Source organism: Cucurbita pepo, chromosome 18 (genome assembly GCF_057944985.1).
Source record: "Cucurbita pepo subsp. pepo isolate OVF chromosome 18, ASM5794498v1, whole genome shotgun sequence".
NCBI classification, from domain to species: Eukaryota; Viridiplantae; Streptophyta; class Magnoliopsida; order Cucurbitales; family Cucurbitaceae; genus Cucurbita; species Cucurbita pepo.
Genome location: NC_141815.1, coordinates 141,461 through 154,857, shown reverse-complemented (window position 1 = coordinate 154,857; position 13,397 = coordinate 141,461). Strand labels below are relative to the sequence as shown.

At 37.9% G+C, this 13,397-nt stretch overlaps 1 protein-coding gene and 1 non-coding gene across 2 annotated transcripts; both read right to left on the bottom strand.

The window, feature by feature from the left end:
• Positions 1-7,461: 7,461 nt before the first annotated feature.
• LOC111799674 (uncharacterized) lies at positions 7,462-8,866 on the bottom strand. Its single transcript, XM_023683114.2, has 2 exons — positions 8,680-8,866; positions 7,462-8,443 (listed from the first exon to the last, which is right to left on the bottom strand). The coding sequence occupies exons 1-2, from the start codon at positions 8,695-8,697 to the stop codon at positions 7,661-7,663; spliced, it is 801 nt and encodes a 266-aa protein (XP_023538882.1). The 5' UTR covers positions 8,698-8,866; the 3' UTR covers positions 7,462-7,660.
• Positions 8,867-12,600: 3,734 nt separating this feature from the next.
• LOC111776532 (small nucleolar RNA Z247) lies at positions 12,601-12,736 on the bottom strand. The gene has a single exon (XR_002812266.1). It is a non-coding gene; the product is annotated as a small nucleolar RNA Z247 (small nucleolar RNA).
• Positions 12,737-13,397: the final 661 nt, after the last annotated feature.

Sequence of the window (13,397 nt, the reverse complement as noted above, 5' to 3'; positions counted from 1 at the left end):
CCAGCCGAACCATACAACAAGACACACCACTTCATAAATTGTTTGGTAAAAGTCCAGACTACTCCATGCTTAGGGTGTTTGGCTGTGCTTGCTGGCCTAATTTAAGGCCTTACAACAACAAGAAACTGAGTTTCAGAACTACTAGATGTATATTCTTGGGTTATAGTTCTTCTCATAAGGGATATAAATGCTTAAATAGAAGTACAGGACGTATTTACATCTCTAGAGACGTGGTTTTCGATGAAAATATTTTTCCTTTTGAAGAATCTAAGCCACCAAACAAAACCACAAATCCACATCATCCTGTTCTACTTCCAGCCTTAGCCAAACTTGCTAGTTTTTACACTGAAAATGCTCTTACAGATATTGAACCAGTTGTTAGTAATTCCCATATGAATGATGGTCAAACTGATAATATTGCTAGTGACAACTTGTCTGGTGTCAGCTTATCTTCTGCAGATAATACAAGAAGTTCAGAGGAAATTGCAGAATATGAAGCTGAGAGCAGTTCGATCAATGCTCAAAACCAAACTCATGAACATGTGTCTGATCAACCAACTGAAGCAGCTAGTCAACATCCAATGCGAACAAGGTTGAGAAATAACATTGTACAAGCTAAACAATTCACTGATGGAACTATCAGATATTCAGAAACCTCAAGAAAATTCGCAAGCGCTGTAACTATCACAACTCCGATCATAGAGACTGCTACTGAACCTCGAAACCTGCAGGAAGCCATGCAACATCCAAGATGGAGAGGAGCAATGAATGATGAGCTCTCAGCGCTAAAACGAAATGCCACTTGGGATCTAGTTCCACCCAAACCTGGAATAAATCTCATTGATAGTAAATGGGTGTATAAAGTGAAAAGAAAAGCAGATGGGTCAGTTGAAAGATTAAAAGCAAGATTAGTTGCCAAAGGATTCAAGCAAAGATTTGGTGTTGATTACACTGATACTTTTAGCCCTGTGATCAAACCGTCAACAATCAGGGTCATTCTTTCGCTAGCAGTAACCAAGGGCTGGAATATGAGACAAGTTGATATCCAAAATGCATTTTTGCATGGAATTCTGAAAGAGGAAGTGTACATGCGACAACCACCAGGATTTCAAGACTCAGCCAAACCAAAGAATTACATATGCAAGCTCAAGAAAGCCCTTTATGGCCTGAAACAAGCCCCAAAAGCTTGGCATTCAAGGTTGACTGGAAAACTTATTGAGTTAGGCTTCAAGGCCTCAGTAGCTGATTCATCTCTTTTTATTCTCAAAAACAGAGAGATAACTATCTATATGCTCATCTATGTTGATGATATAATTATTGTGAGCTCCTCTGATCAAGCAACCGAAAGGTTGATTCAGAAATTGAAAATAGATTTTGCAGTAAAAGATTTGGGTGGTCTTGAGTATTTTCTGGGTATTGAAGTCAAGAAAACACGAGATGGTATCATACTGTCACAGAGACGATATGCCTTAGATTTGTTGAAAAGAGTAAACATGGAAAAATGCAAACCTATGTCTACACCAATGGGTTCTGCTGAAAAATTATTCAGAGAACAAGGAATACCCTTATCAGCTGAAGAACAATTCAAATACAGAAGTACAGTGGGAGCACTACAATATTTGACAATGACTAGGCCTGATTTGGCATTTGCTGTCAATAAAGTGTGTCAATATCTTCATACACCTACTGATGCTCATTGGGGTGCTGTGAAGAGAATTCTTCGTTATGTTAAAGGCACACTAGCATTAGGAGTGAAAATTCAGAAATCAACCATGATGTTGTCGGGGTTTTCTGATGCTGATTGGGCTGGTTGTCCCGATGATCGACGTTCAACTAGCGGCTTTGCTGTATTTCTTGGAGCAAATCTAATCTCATGGAGTTCCAGAAAACAGGCTACAGTGTCAAGATCAAGCACCGAAGCAGAATACAAGGCCATTGCGAATCTTACTGCAGAAATGATTTGGATCAAGTCATTACTGAAGGAACTGGGCGTGTATCAATCAAAGGCTCCTCGCCTCTGGTGTGACAACCTCGGAGCTACATATTTAACTTCAAATCCAGTATTTCATGCTAGAACGAAACATATTGAAGTTGATTTTCATTTTGTTCGAGAACAAGTAGCACGTAAAGCAATGGAAGTTCGGTTCATTTCATCAAGTGATCAAGTAGCTGATATCCTGACAAAACCACTGTCTAAAACTCCTTTTACTACACATTGTAACAATCTCAACATGTACAAGACTTGTTGGGATTGAAGGGGACTGTTAGAATTGGTCAATCCATTAGAATAGCTTGAAGTTAGTCATGCCATAAAGATAGGCTTACTTCGTTAGTTTCCTATGAAATCGGATCTATTAGTTAATCTTTTGCCAATATAAATAGAATATGTCCTCAATAGTGTGAGGCACAGTTTTGCATAAACTTGATACCTCCATTGGTATGAGGTCTTTTGGGGAAGCCCGAAGCAAAGTCATGAGAGCTTATGCTCAAAGTGAACAATATCATACTATTGTGGAGAGTCGTGTATGTCTAACATGGTATCAGAGTCATGCCCTATACTTAGTCGTGTCAATAGATTGGTAAATCCTCAAATGTGAACAAAGGACTCCAAAAAGAAAAAGATTGGTAAATCCTAGCCTCGATTAACAAAGAATACTCTCTCCATTGGTCTCAGGCATTTTGGAGAAGTCCAGAGCATAAGAGCAAAGCCATGAGAGTTGACAATATCATACAATTGTGGAGAGTCGTGTTCGTCTAACAACCCTAACTAAAAAAAATCTAACGATTATGATTTGGGTTTATTAATCTGAATTAATTTAATTATCGAGTTATATAAACACTCTTTAATCAATTTAGAGTGTCGTGGTATAATAAAAAATTGTTGTAGCGTAAGAGAGCGCGTGATTAAAAGAATTAAAATTTGAAACAGCTAGAATAGATTGTGGGCTAACAAGTGCAAACAAAGTGACGTAAAAGAGAGCAAATGAGACACGTGTCGATTAAACAAAGAGATCCAACGGTGGAGATGTTGCCGCATCTGGCAACTGAAAATGTGAGGGCGGAGATTAAAGCGCTTTAACGTGGCATGTGGAATGGTCCCTCCCTTCCCTCTCAAGCTCTTGGCACATAAGCACGTGTAGCTAACCGCCCAGTCACGTGCAGGTTTAATGCGTTTCCACGTGTATTTTCTTTTTTCTTGACGCAAAAAGGTTATGAAAATTATTGTTATTAGCAAATAAAATAAAATAAAATAAAAAAGAGTTGTAAATGTTGGGGAAAGGACATGTGATATTGGATTCTGGTTGGGTGCCTAGCTGGTTCATAAACAGCTTTTTCGATGCCAACCAAAAGAAGGATTAGTAGGGATTGATTTCCAAGAAATACAACCAATTAATTAAACTTTGACTTTACAATTTATATTTGTTTATAAAATCCAACACCTCCCCTTAACCGAGGCTCGACTTTTTTGGAGTCTTAGTCATTTTTTACTACCTTCGAGGAGGCTTTAGTCCTTAGGGCATGGCTCTGATACCATGTCCGGTCTTAGTCATTTCTGACTACCTTCGAGGAGGCCTGAGTTGGCACGGTCTTAGTCATTTTTTACTACCTTCGAGGAGGCTTTAGTCCTTAGGGCATGGCTCTGATACCATGTCAGGTCTTAGTCATTTCTGACTACCTTCGAGGAGGCTTGAGTTGGCACGACTAAGTTTAGGGACTGTCCTTAGGGCATGGCTCTGATACCATGTTAGGTCTTAGTCATTTCTAACTACCTTCGATAAGGCTTGAGTTGGCATGACTAAGTTTAGGGCAGAGTCCTTTTCTTTTGGAGTTCTTTGTTCGATATTTGAAGATTTACCAATCTATTGGCACGACTAAATTTAGGGCATGACTCTGATACCATGTTAAACGAACAAGACTCTCCACAATGGTATGATATTGTCCACTTTGAGTATAAGCTCTCATGGCTTTGCTTTGGGCTTCCCAAAAGGCTTCATACCAATTGAAGGAGTATTCTTTGTTTATAAACCCATAATCATTCCTTAAATGAGCCGATGTGGAACTTTTATCATCTAACAATATTTATATTTATCTCCCTTTTTATTAATTTTTTCTAATATCAATTTAATTTATTGATTAAGATATCATATCAGCATTTGTTGGTGACGATTATTGGGTCCGATTCCTAGATTTGTTAATTTAGTGGAAGATCATGAGTTTATAAGTGAGCATGAGGCCTTTTGGAGAATCTCAAAATAAAGTCACGAGAGTTTATGCTCAAAGTGGACAATATCATATCATTGTGGAGATCCGTGATTCATAACATGGTATCAGAGTCATGCCCTAAACTTAATCACATCAATAAAATTCTCAAATATCGAACAAAGAATTGTGAGTCTCGAAGGTGTAGTCAGAATTGACTAAAGTGCCGAATAAAATATGAGAGTGTACTTTATTTGAGGGCTCGAGAGAAAGAAGTCCTTTTAACTTTCAAATAAGTTTGATAAATATCCTCACACTTTTAAAAATATTTAAAAAATATTTTTAATTTTTGAGAAATATTTAAAAAATATTAAAATTTTCAAAAGTTATCTAAAAATTAATATATATATATATATATATATTTTCAAAATAAAAGAGTGTTATTACTGTACTTAAGTTTTTTATTATTTTTTTAAGTTGAAAAGTATTAATGAATTTTTTTGAAACACTCAATCTCCAATTTTATTTTTTATTTTTGTAAATTTTTTTATTTATTTTTGCGGGAATTAAGTGCTAAAAAATAAAAATAAAATATAGTAAGAAAAATGTAGAAATATATTTAATATATAATAAATGAAGCAAGAGAGATGGGAATTTGAGCCGCGTATGAGTCCTTCTATAACTGCTTGCATGCTTCCTCTCTTACTTGCCTAAAAATTGGTCACACGCGTTACGTGCGTTGTCAACAACAAACGCGTATCCCATAACCCACTCAATCACATAAAAGTAGTCATTATCATCATCAAATAACGTCTATCAGATTATTCCCGCATACTTTGTTCTTACATGTAATATAGAATCAATTTCAACCAAACATGTTAACGGTAAAATTCTTATAATCGAGCTATCAAGAAAGAAGGAGTAGCTTGTGTTAAAAAATTTCATTACTGGCTCAATAGGGTTAAGCCCAGTAATTATATTTATGATTTAGGATTTTAGAAATAAATTTAGGAAAATGATTTAGAAATGTTAGGAATAAATTTAAGAAAAAATGATTTAGGTAAGAAATTTTAGGAATAGATTACTACCTCCCCGTATAAACTTTCCCACAGTAAAGGAAGGATATAATGAATCTTTAGTACAGAGGGAATAAATAGCAGCAGCGTATAGGGGGGAAGAAAGGAGTTTGGTTGAGTTAATTTAATGATCGGTTTACCTAGGGAAAGAAGAAATAGCTTCGGAGAAAGAATCACAATACAATCAGTAGTTCGGCAGAAGAAATAAGGAGTTTACCTGATTTACTGTTCAAGAATAGAATAACTCACACAATCACAAGAATTAAGTAAGGAGAAAGATCAGAGACAGAGTTAAGATTCCCCAGCCAGTTGACAGTTCCGGAAAGAACAGAGAACAGTAGTTCAACCCGAGCGAGCGGGCACAAACACCTTTTACCTCGGGGAGTAAGTTCCGGAAGTAGTGATTGGATTGAGTTTACATACAGAGTGAAAGAATAGTTAAAGAAAGAAAAGGAGCGAAGAAGCGGCTTGACTGTAAAGGAGAGGACTGAAATAGCTCGACCGATGATAAGTGAATGAGCTTGAGAGAGAGTCTCCCCTCTTTCAAACAAAGACGGTAAACTCAGATAAATACCCTCCATCCTACCTAGTTCATCGTCCTAAGAAATTACAAGTAATACAGAAGAGTAGTTTCTACCGAGTGTATTGTAAATCTCTTTTCGATTGTTTTTAATAAAGTGTGCGAGTGTTTCCCACGTAGAGTTGTGTTCAACAACTTGTTGATATAGTATTTTCTCTCATATACCTATTATTTACTCGAGTATCACATAAATAATATTTTAGAAAACAAGTGCATTTTAATAAATTTATACTATGATCCATATTTAAAATCATGTTATATCCAAATAGAGGAGGGAAAAAGTGATGAGGTGGACAGCTGAGGTGGCAACCCAGTAGGAGGGCGAAACGTGGCGATAAGAGAATGAAACAAATTTCAAACGGACAAATCATCACAATTTGACACGTTTCCCACCTTCTCTCGTTTTCTTGAAGAAAATTTTGGAGGGTTGATTTTGTCAAGTTAGAGGTAATTTCTTTTTGTAAATTTTATTTACCGTTTATTTTGTCTTCTACATTAATTTTAAACTATTAATTACTTATTTTATTTGTATTGAGTTAAATTATTAAAATAAATTTAACTAATTAAATTTTAATTTATTTTTCATTTATTAATAAATATATTATAAATTAAATTTTAAAATTTTGAGTTTATTATCTACTATTTTAAAATTTTAACCATTTAAATAAATAATTTATTATATTTCCATTTAAAGAATTGAAATTTGAACTATTAGTAATTAAGGGCAAGTTTGTTATCTTAACAAATAATAATAATTAAATTAGTTAATTTGAGATTAAGGGCTAAAAAGACAGTACTTTAAGAGTTAGTGTTTATGTTTTCTACTCGTCTCATTTCATCATCATCGTTGTGAACCTTGTCATCATTATCAGGATTCACATGGACCTATTGCTAGTAGGTCCTTGAGGCGCGACTTTGACGTTCGTATTCCAACCTATAATTCTCATCATACCGTTATGGATACTGTTATCAGATTCTCTAAAAGATTTCAGTTGATATCCTCCTAGTAGGCCTCATAACATAAAGGGGTTGTGACCCTCAATCAAGTCAACAATGTCTAACCTATGTAGCCCCTCGTTCTCATCCAAACAGGTTTATGGTTAGAGAGTGGTTGCTGTTAGACGAACACGACTCTCTACAATGATATGATATTGTTCACTTTGAGCATAAGCTCTCCATGGCTTTGCTTTGGGCTTCCCCAAAATGCCTCATAGCAACAGAGAGAGAGTGAGAGTATTCCTGGATTATAAAGTCATGATTATTCCCTAAATTAGTCGATGTGGGACTTTCATCATCCAACACCTCCGCTCGAACAAAGTGCGCCTCCCGAGGCTTGACTCCTTTGGAGTCTTAGTCATTTTTTACTGCCCTCGAGGAGGCTTGACTCCTTTTCTTTTGGAGTCATTTGTTCAATATTTGAGGATTTACCAATCTATTGGCATGACTAAGTTTAGGGCATGGCTCTGATACCATGTTAGACAAACACGACCCTCCACAATGATATGATATTGTCACTTTGAGCATAAGCTTTCATAACTTTGCTTTGGACTTCCCTAAAAGGCCTCGTACCAACAGAGAACAAACATGATTGAAACATCCAACATGTAGCCACAGACAACACGCTAAGTAATACCTTTATCACTTCACACACAAAATCCACAAATTTGAAATCGATGTACACATGACGGTATAATATCAAATTTTACATCGCAACTATAAGAAACTATGCAAAAAAAAATCCAATCCTCACAACATATATTCTGATAAGTACTTAACTCTGAATCTGGCTATTAAGTGCAGAGCATCACTTGAGTTTAATATCATCCTTTGGTTGGGAGGAAAGAGTTTTTGAGGTGGGTGACTTCCCAATGATGGCCTTCCTTGCCTTCACCAATGAGTGTTTTAGTTTGGATAAGAGATTGTGCGAATGCTTATGAGTGGGGTTTGATGGCACTTCTCCCTTTGTGCTCACAATTTGTTCATCTTTTACTTCCACCTCAGGTACATTGGCAGCTTCAAGCCCTGCTACTTGGGGTTCTTCTATCTTGGTTTGTGCTATCAGATCAACTAATGACTTGCCTGCTACCACAGGATGTTCTTCATTTTGCTGCTCTTTGTTCTTGGAAGCTGTAATGGATTCAGTAGTGTCTTCTGCCACAACACAACTTGCCTCTTTCTCTGCACTTACAAACTCCTGTTGTGTTGGAGATTCAGCTGTTCCAATCATTTCTTCCATTGGAACAACCTCAATCGCTTCAGCTTCTTTGTTTTGTGGTTCATCAGGTTGTTCTGGAACATTGTTCTCTGCTTCCTTGTCTGCTGGACCCTTGCCACACTCTGCCATTACTGATGATTCGTCTTGTGCTTTTGGAACAAGGCCCACAATCTCTGATGCTTGTTCTTCTACATTTTGTGGAACCTCCAGACTCTCTTTTTGTATCACTTCTCCTTTATTGTCAGCTGCATCGAACTCCTCCTTTATACCATTTTCCATGAACGGAGTAACTGGCAGCTCTGTTGCTTCTCCTCCAATGGGTTCATTCGATGGCCTCTCAGAAACAGGAGGCTCATCCATTGCCTTAATTAACTGTAAGAATCCATAACATATTGGTGAAGGAATTGACAGATTGAATCAACCATAGCTCTGTTCTAATCTATCAAGATGTTGGTAATGATCTCTTACCCAAATGAAGTATGAAACATATCACAGAGAAGGGTGTTTAAAGTTAAAAATAGAAGAAACTAAGAAGTGGGTATTGATCAAGAATCTAAGAACATGAACAAACGATCTTCACATCCAATAATGATTAAGGAAAAACTCACCTCATCAGATGTAGCCATAATGATTGTGGATTGAAGAACAAAGCGGCGGCTGTCGGAGTGGTTAAGGATGGAGATGGAAAGAAGATGAAGAAATGAAGGAAAGGAATGATGCGGTCGGGAAGAACTCAGAAAAGCTCAACCAAGTCAGTAGAAGAGTAAAGAGAAGAAGCAGCCAAAACCAGTCTGTCACTGATATCAAGTTTATGCAAAACTGTACCTCACACTATTGAGGACATATTCTATTTATATTGGCAAAAGATTAACTAATAGATCCGATTTCATAGGAAACTAACGAAGTAAGCCTATTCTTATGGCATGACTAACTTCAAGCTATTCTAATGGATTGACCAATTCTAACAGTCCCCTTCAATCCCAACAAGTCTTGTACATGTTGAGATTGTTACAATGTGTACAGTGGTTTTGTCAGGATATCAGCTACTTGATCACTTGATGAAATGAACCGAACTTCCATTGCTTTACGTGCTACTTGTTCTCGAACAAAATGAAAATCAACTTCAATATGTTTCGTTCTAGCATGAAATACTGGATTTGAAGTTAAATATGTAGCTCCGAGGTTGTCACACCAGAGGCGAGGAGCCTTTGATTGATACACGCCCAGTTCCTTCAGTAATGACTTGATCCAAATCATTTCTGCAGTAAGATTCGCAATGGCCTTGTATTCTGCTTCGGTGCTTGATCTTGACACTGTAGCCTGTTTTCTGGAACTCCATGAGATTAGATTTGCTCCAAGAAATACAGCAAAGCCGCTAGTTGAACGTCGATCATCGGGACAACCAGCCCAATCAGCATCAGAAAACCCCGACAACATCATGGTTGATTTCTGAATTTTCACTCCTAATGCTAGTGTGCCTTTAACATAACGAAGAATTCTCTTCACAGCACCCCAATGAGCATCAGTAGGTGTATGAAGATATTGACACACTTTATTGACAGCAAATGCCAAATCAGGCCTAGTCATTGTCAAATATTGTAGTGCTCCCACTGTACTTCTGTATTTGAATTGTTCTTCAGCTGATAAGGGTATTCCTTGTTCTCTGAATAATTTTTCAGCAGAACCCATTGGTGTAGACATAGGTTTGCATTTTTCCATGTTTACTCTTTTCAACAAATCTAAGGCATATCGTCTCTGTGACAGTATGATACCATCTCGTGTTTTCTTGACTTCAATACCCAGAAAATACTCAAGATCACCCAAATCTTTTACTGCAAAATCTATTTTCAATTTCTGAATCAACCTTTCGGTTGCTTGATCAGAGGAGCTCACAATAATTATATCATCAACATAGATGAGCATATAGATAGTTATCTCTCTGTTTTTGAGAATAAAAAGAGATGAATCAGCTACTGAAGCCTTGAAGCCTAACTCAATAAGTTTTCCAGTCAACCTTGAATGCCAAGCTTTTGGGGCTTGTTTCAGGCCATAAAGGGCTTTCTTGAGCTTGCATATGTAATTCTTTGGTTTGGCTGAGTCTTGAAATCCTGGTGGTTGTCGCATGTACACTTCCTCTTTCAGAATTCCATGCAAAAATGCATTTTGGATATCAACTTGTCTCATATTCCAGCCCTTGGTTACTGCTAGCGAAAGAATGACCCTGATTGTTGACGGTTTGATCACAGGGCTAAAAGTATCAGTGTAATCAACACCAAATCTTTGCTTGAATCCTTTGGCAACTAATCTTGCTTTTAATCTTTCAACTGACCCATCTGCTTTTCTTTTCACTTTATACACCCATTTACTATCAATGAGATTTATTCCAGGTTTGGGTGGAACTAGATCCCAAGTGGCATTTCGTTTTAGCGCTGAGAGCTCATCATTCATTGCTCCTCTCCATCTTGGATGTTGCATGGCTTCCTGCAGGTTTCGAGGTTCAGTAGCAGTCTCTATGATCGGAGTTGTGATAGTTACAGCGCTTGCGAATTTTCTTGAGGTTTCTGAATATCTGATAGTTCCATCAGTGAATTGTTTAGCTTGTACAATGTTATTTCTCAACCTTGTTCGCATTGGATGTTGACTAGCTGCTTCAGTTGGTTGATCAGACACATGTTCATGAGTTTGGTTTTGAGCATTGATCGAACTGCTCTCAGCTTCATATTCTGCAATTTCCTCTGAACTTCTTGTATTATCTGCAGAAGATAAGCTGACACCAGACAAGTTGTCACTAGCAATATTATCAGTTTGACCATCATTCATATGGGAATTACTAACAACTGGTTCAATATCTGTAAGAGCATTTTCAGTGTAAAAACTAGCAAGTTTGGCTAAGGCTGGAAGTAGAACAGGATGATGTGGATTTGTGGTTTTGTTTGGTGGCTTAGATTCTTCAAAAGGAAAAACATTTTCATCGAAAACCACGTCTCTAGAGATGTAAATACGTCCTGTACTTCTATTTAAGCATTTATATCCCTTATGAGAAGAACTATAACCCAAGAATATACATCTAGTAGTTCTGAAACTCAGTTTCTTGTTGTTGTAAGGCCTTAAATTAGGCCAGCAAGCACAGCCAAACACCCTAAGCATGGAGTAGTCTGGACTTTTACCAAACAATTTATGAAGTGGTGTGTCTTGTTGTATGGTTCGGCTGGGCATTCTATTTATAAGAAAGCAAGCTGTGTTGAAAGCTTCATCCCAGTAGGATAGAGGCATGTTGGCTTGAGCGAGTAAAGCAAGGCCAGTTTCTACAATGTGTCTGTGTTTTCTTTCGACTAACCCATTCTGCTGGTGTGTGTGAGGACAGGAGATATGATGTTCAATGCCTGTGGATTTGAAATAATTGTGTAACCGATGGTATTCACCCCCCCAATCTGATTGGACGGAGCGAATTTTGGTATTTAGCATAGTTTCAACATGTTTTTGAAATTGAAGGAACACAGACTCAACATCAGATTTGCATCTCAGAAAGTAAATCCAAACATAACGACTAAAATCATCAACAAAGGAAACATAATATTTGGAATTATTTACTGACGCAATGGATGGACCCCATACATCAGTGTGAATTAATTGAAGGGGTGCTGTAGATACATGCTGAGAAGAACCAAATGGCAATTGATGTGCTTTCCCTAATTGACAAGCATTACAAATTGAGGAAGAGGGAATATTAGTATCTATAGCTAAATTATTATCTTGTAGAATTCTAATGGTAATTGGAGATGCAGGGTGCCCTAGCCTTCTGTGCCATTGTTCTTTCGAAAGTTTGGCTGTCAGCAAGGCTTGACTGAAATTATGCGGTAGAACGTATAGGCCATTCTTACATCTACCGTGGAGCAGGAGTTTCTTCGTGACTCGGTCCTTAACCAAAAAATAGTTTGGGTGAAATTCTACAACAGCATTATTATCAGATGCTAGTCTTTGTACTGAAATTAGGTGCTTATTGATTTTAGGAACATATAGGATATGTTTCAGAACAAGAGATGAACCAGAAATTAATGAATTCCCAATATGAGAGATAGACAAACCTGCGCCATTTGCAACCTGAATTTGGTCGGTGCCAGTGTAGCGTTCTCTGGTGGTAAGCCTCTCTAGGTCATTGGTGATATGATCTGTGGCTCCAGTGTCAACATACCAGTTTGTGTCACTAGTGTATCCACTTGTTGCCAAAGCTGCTTGTTTGAGATTATTTTCGGCTTGATATGCCTGATCAAATCTGTGCCAGCATTGCAAAGCATCGTGATTGGGCTTACCACAAATCTGACAGACAATGCCTGAGCTGCTTTGTGTCTTTGATGGTTGACGTCCAGGATTGTTCACAGTACGCCTTGATTGTCCATGACCACTATTTAACTGACGACTACGACCGCGACTACCTCGACCTCCATTGGCACCTCCACGAATGGATATCCTATTGACATTGTTAGCAGATGAAAGTTGCTCAAATGTACCCTTACGCAAGTGCCGCATCTCATAGCTCAGCATGTGAGCATACACGTCGCTGACAGTGTATACATCTGTTCTGGTTGTAATGCTTGTGACTAGAGGATCATAATCTGGACCAAGTCCTTGCAGCATGTAGGCGATGAGTTCTTCATCCTCTATTCGCTTGCCAATGGCAGCAAGTGTATCACCAAGATGTTTTACTTTACGAAAGTAGTCAGCAATTGTCATGTCCTTTTTCTGGATAGTAGAGAGTTCCATACGGATCTGCATTGCTCTTGCTCGAGATGTGGAAGCAAATTGTCGCTCCAGCGTAATCCAGGCTTCTCGTGCAGTGGTGATTCCAACCATCGTGCTGAGAACCTCCTCAGTGACTGATGAGTTGATGAGGCTGAGTACCAGCTGGTCCTGGGGGTACCAGACTGTGAACTCAGGGTTGATGATAATTTTGCGATTCCCTGTTTCTTCACTTGGTTCAACGGCGATCGTCTGGCTTGGTGCAGGCATGGATCCATCCACAAAACCAACAAGGTTTTGGCTACGCAAGTAGGGAAGGATTTGGGTAGACCACAGTAGATAATTTTCTTGTGTAAGCTTAACACTAATCACCTGACTGATCGACGGAGAAGACATTGTGTTGATTGGGATTGACATGTCTAACAGCAGAGGCTATGGATCTCGTGGATCTTATTTCTGCTCTGATACCATATCAAGTTTATGCAAAACTGTACCTCACACTATTGAGGACATATTCTATTTATATTGGCAAAAGATTAACTAATAGATCCGATTTCATAGGAAACTAACGAAGTAAGCCTATTCTTAT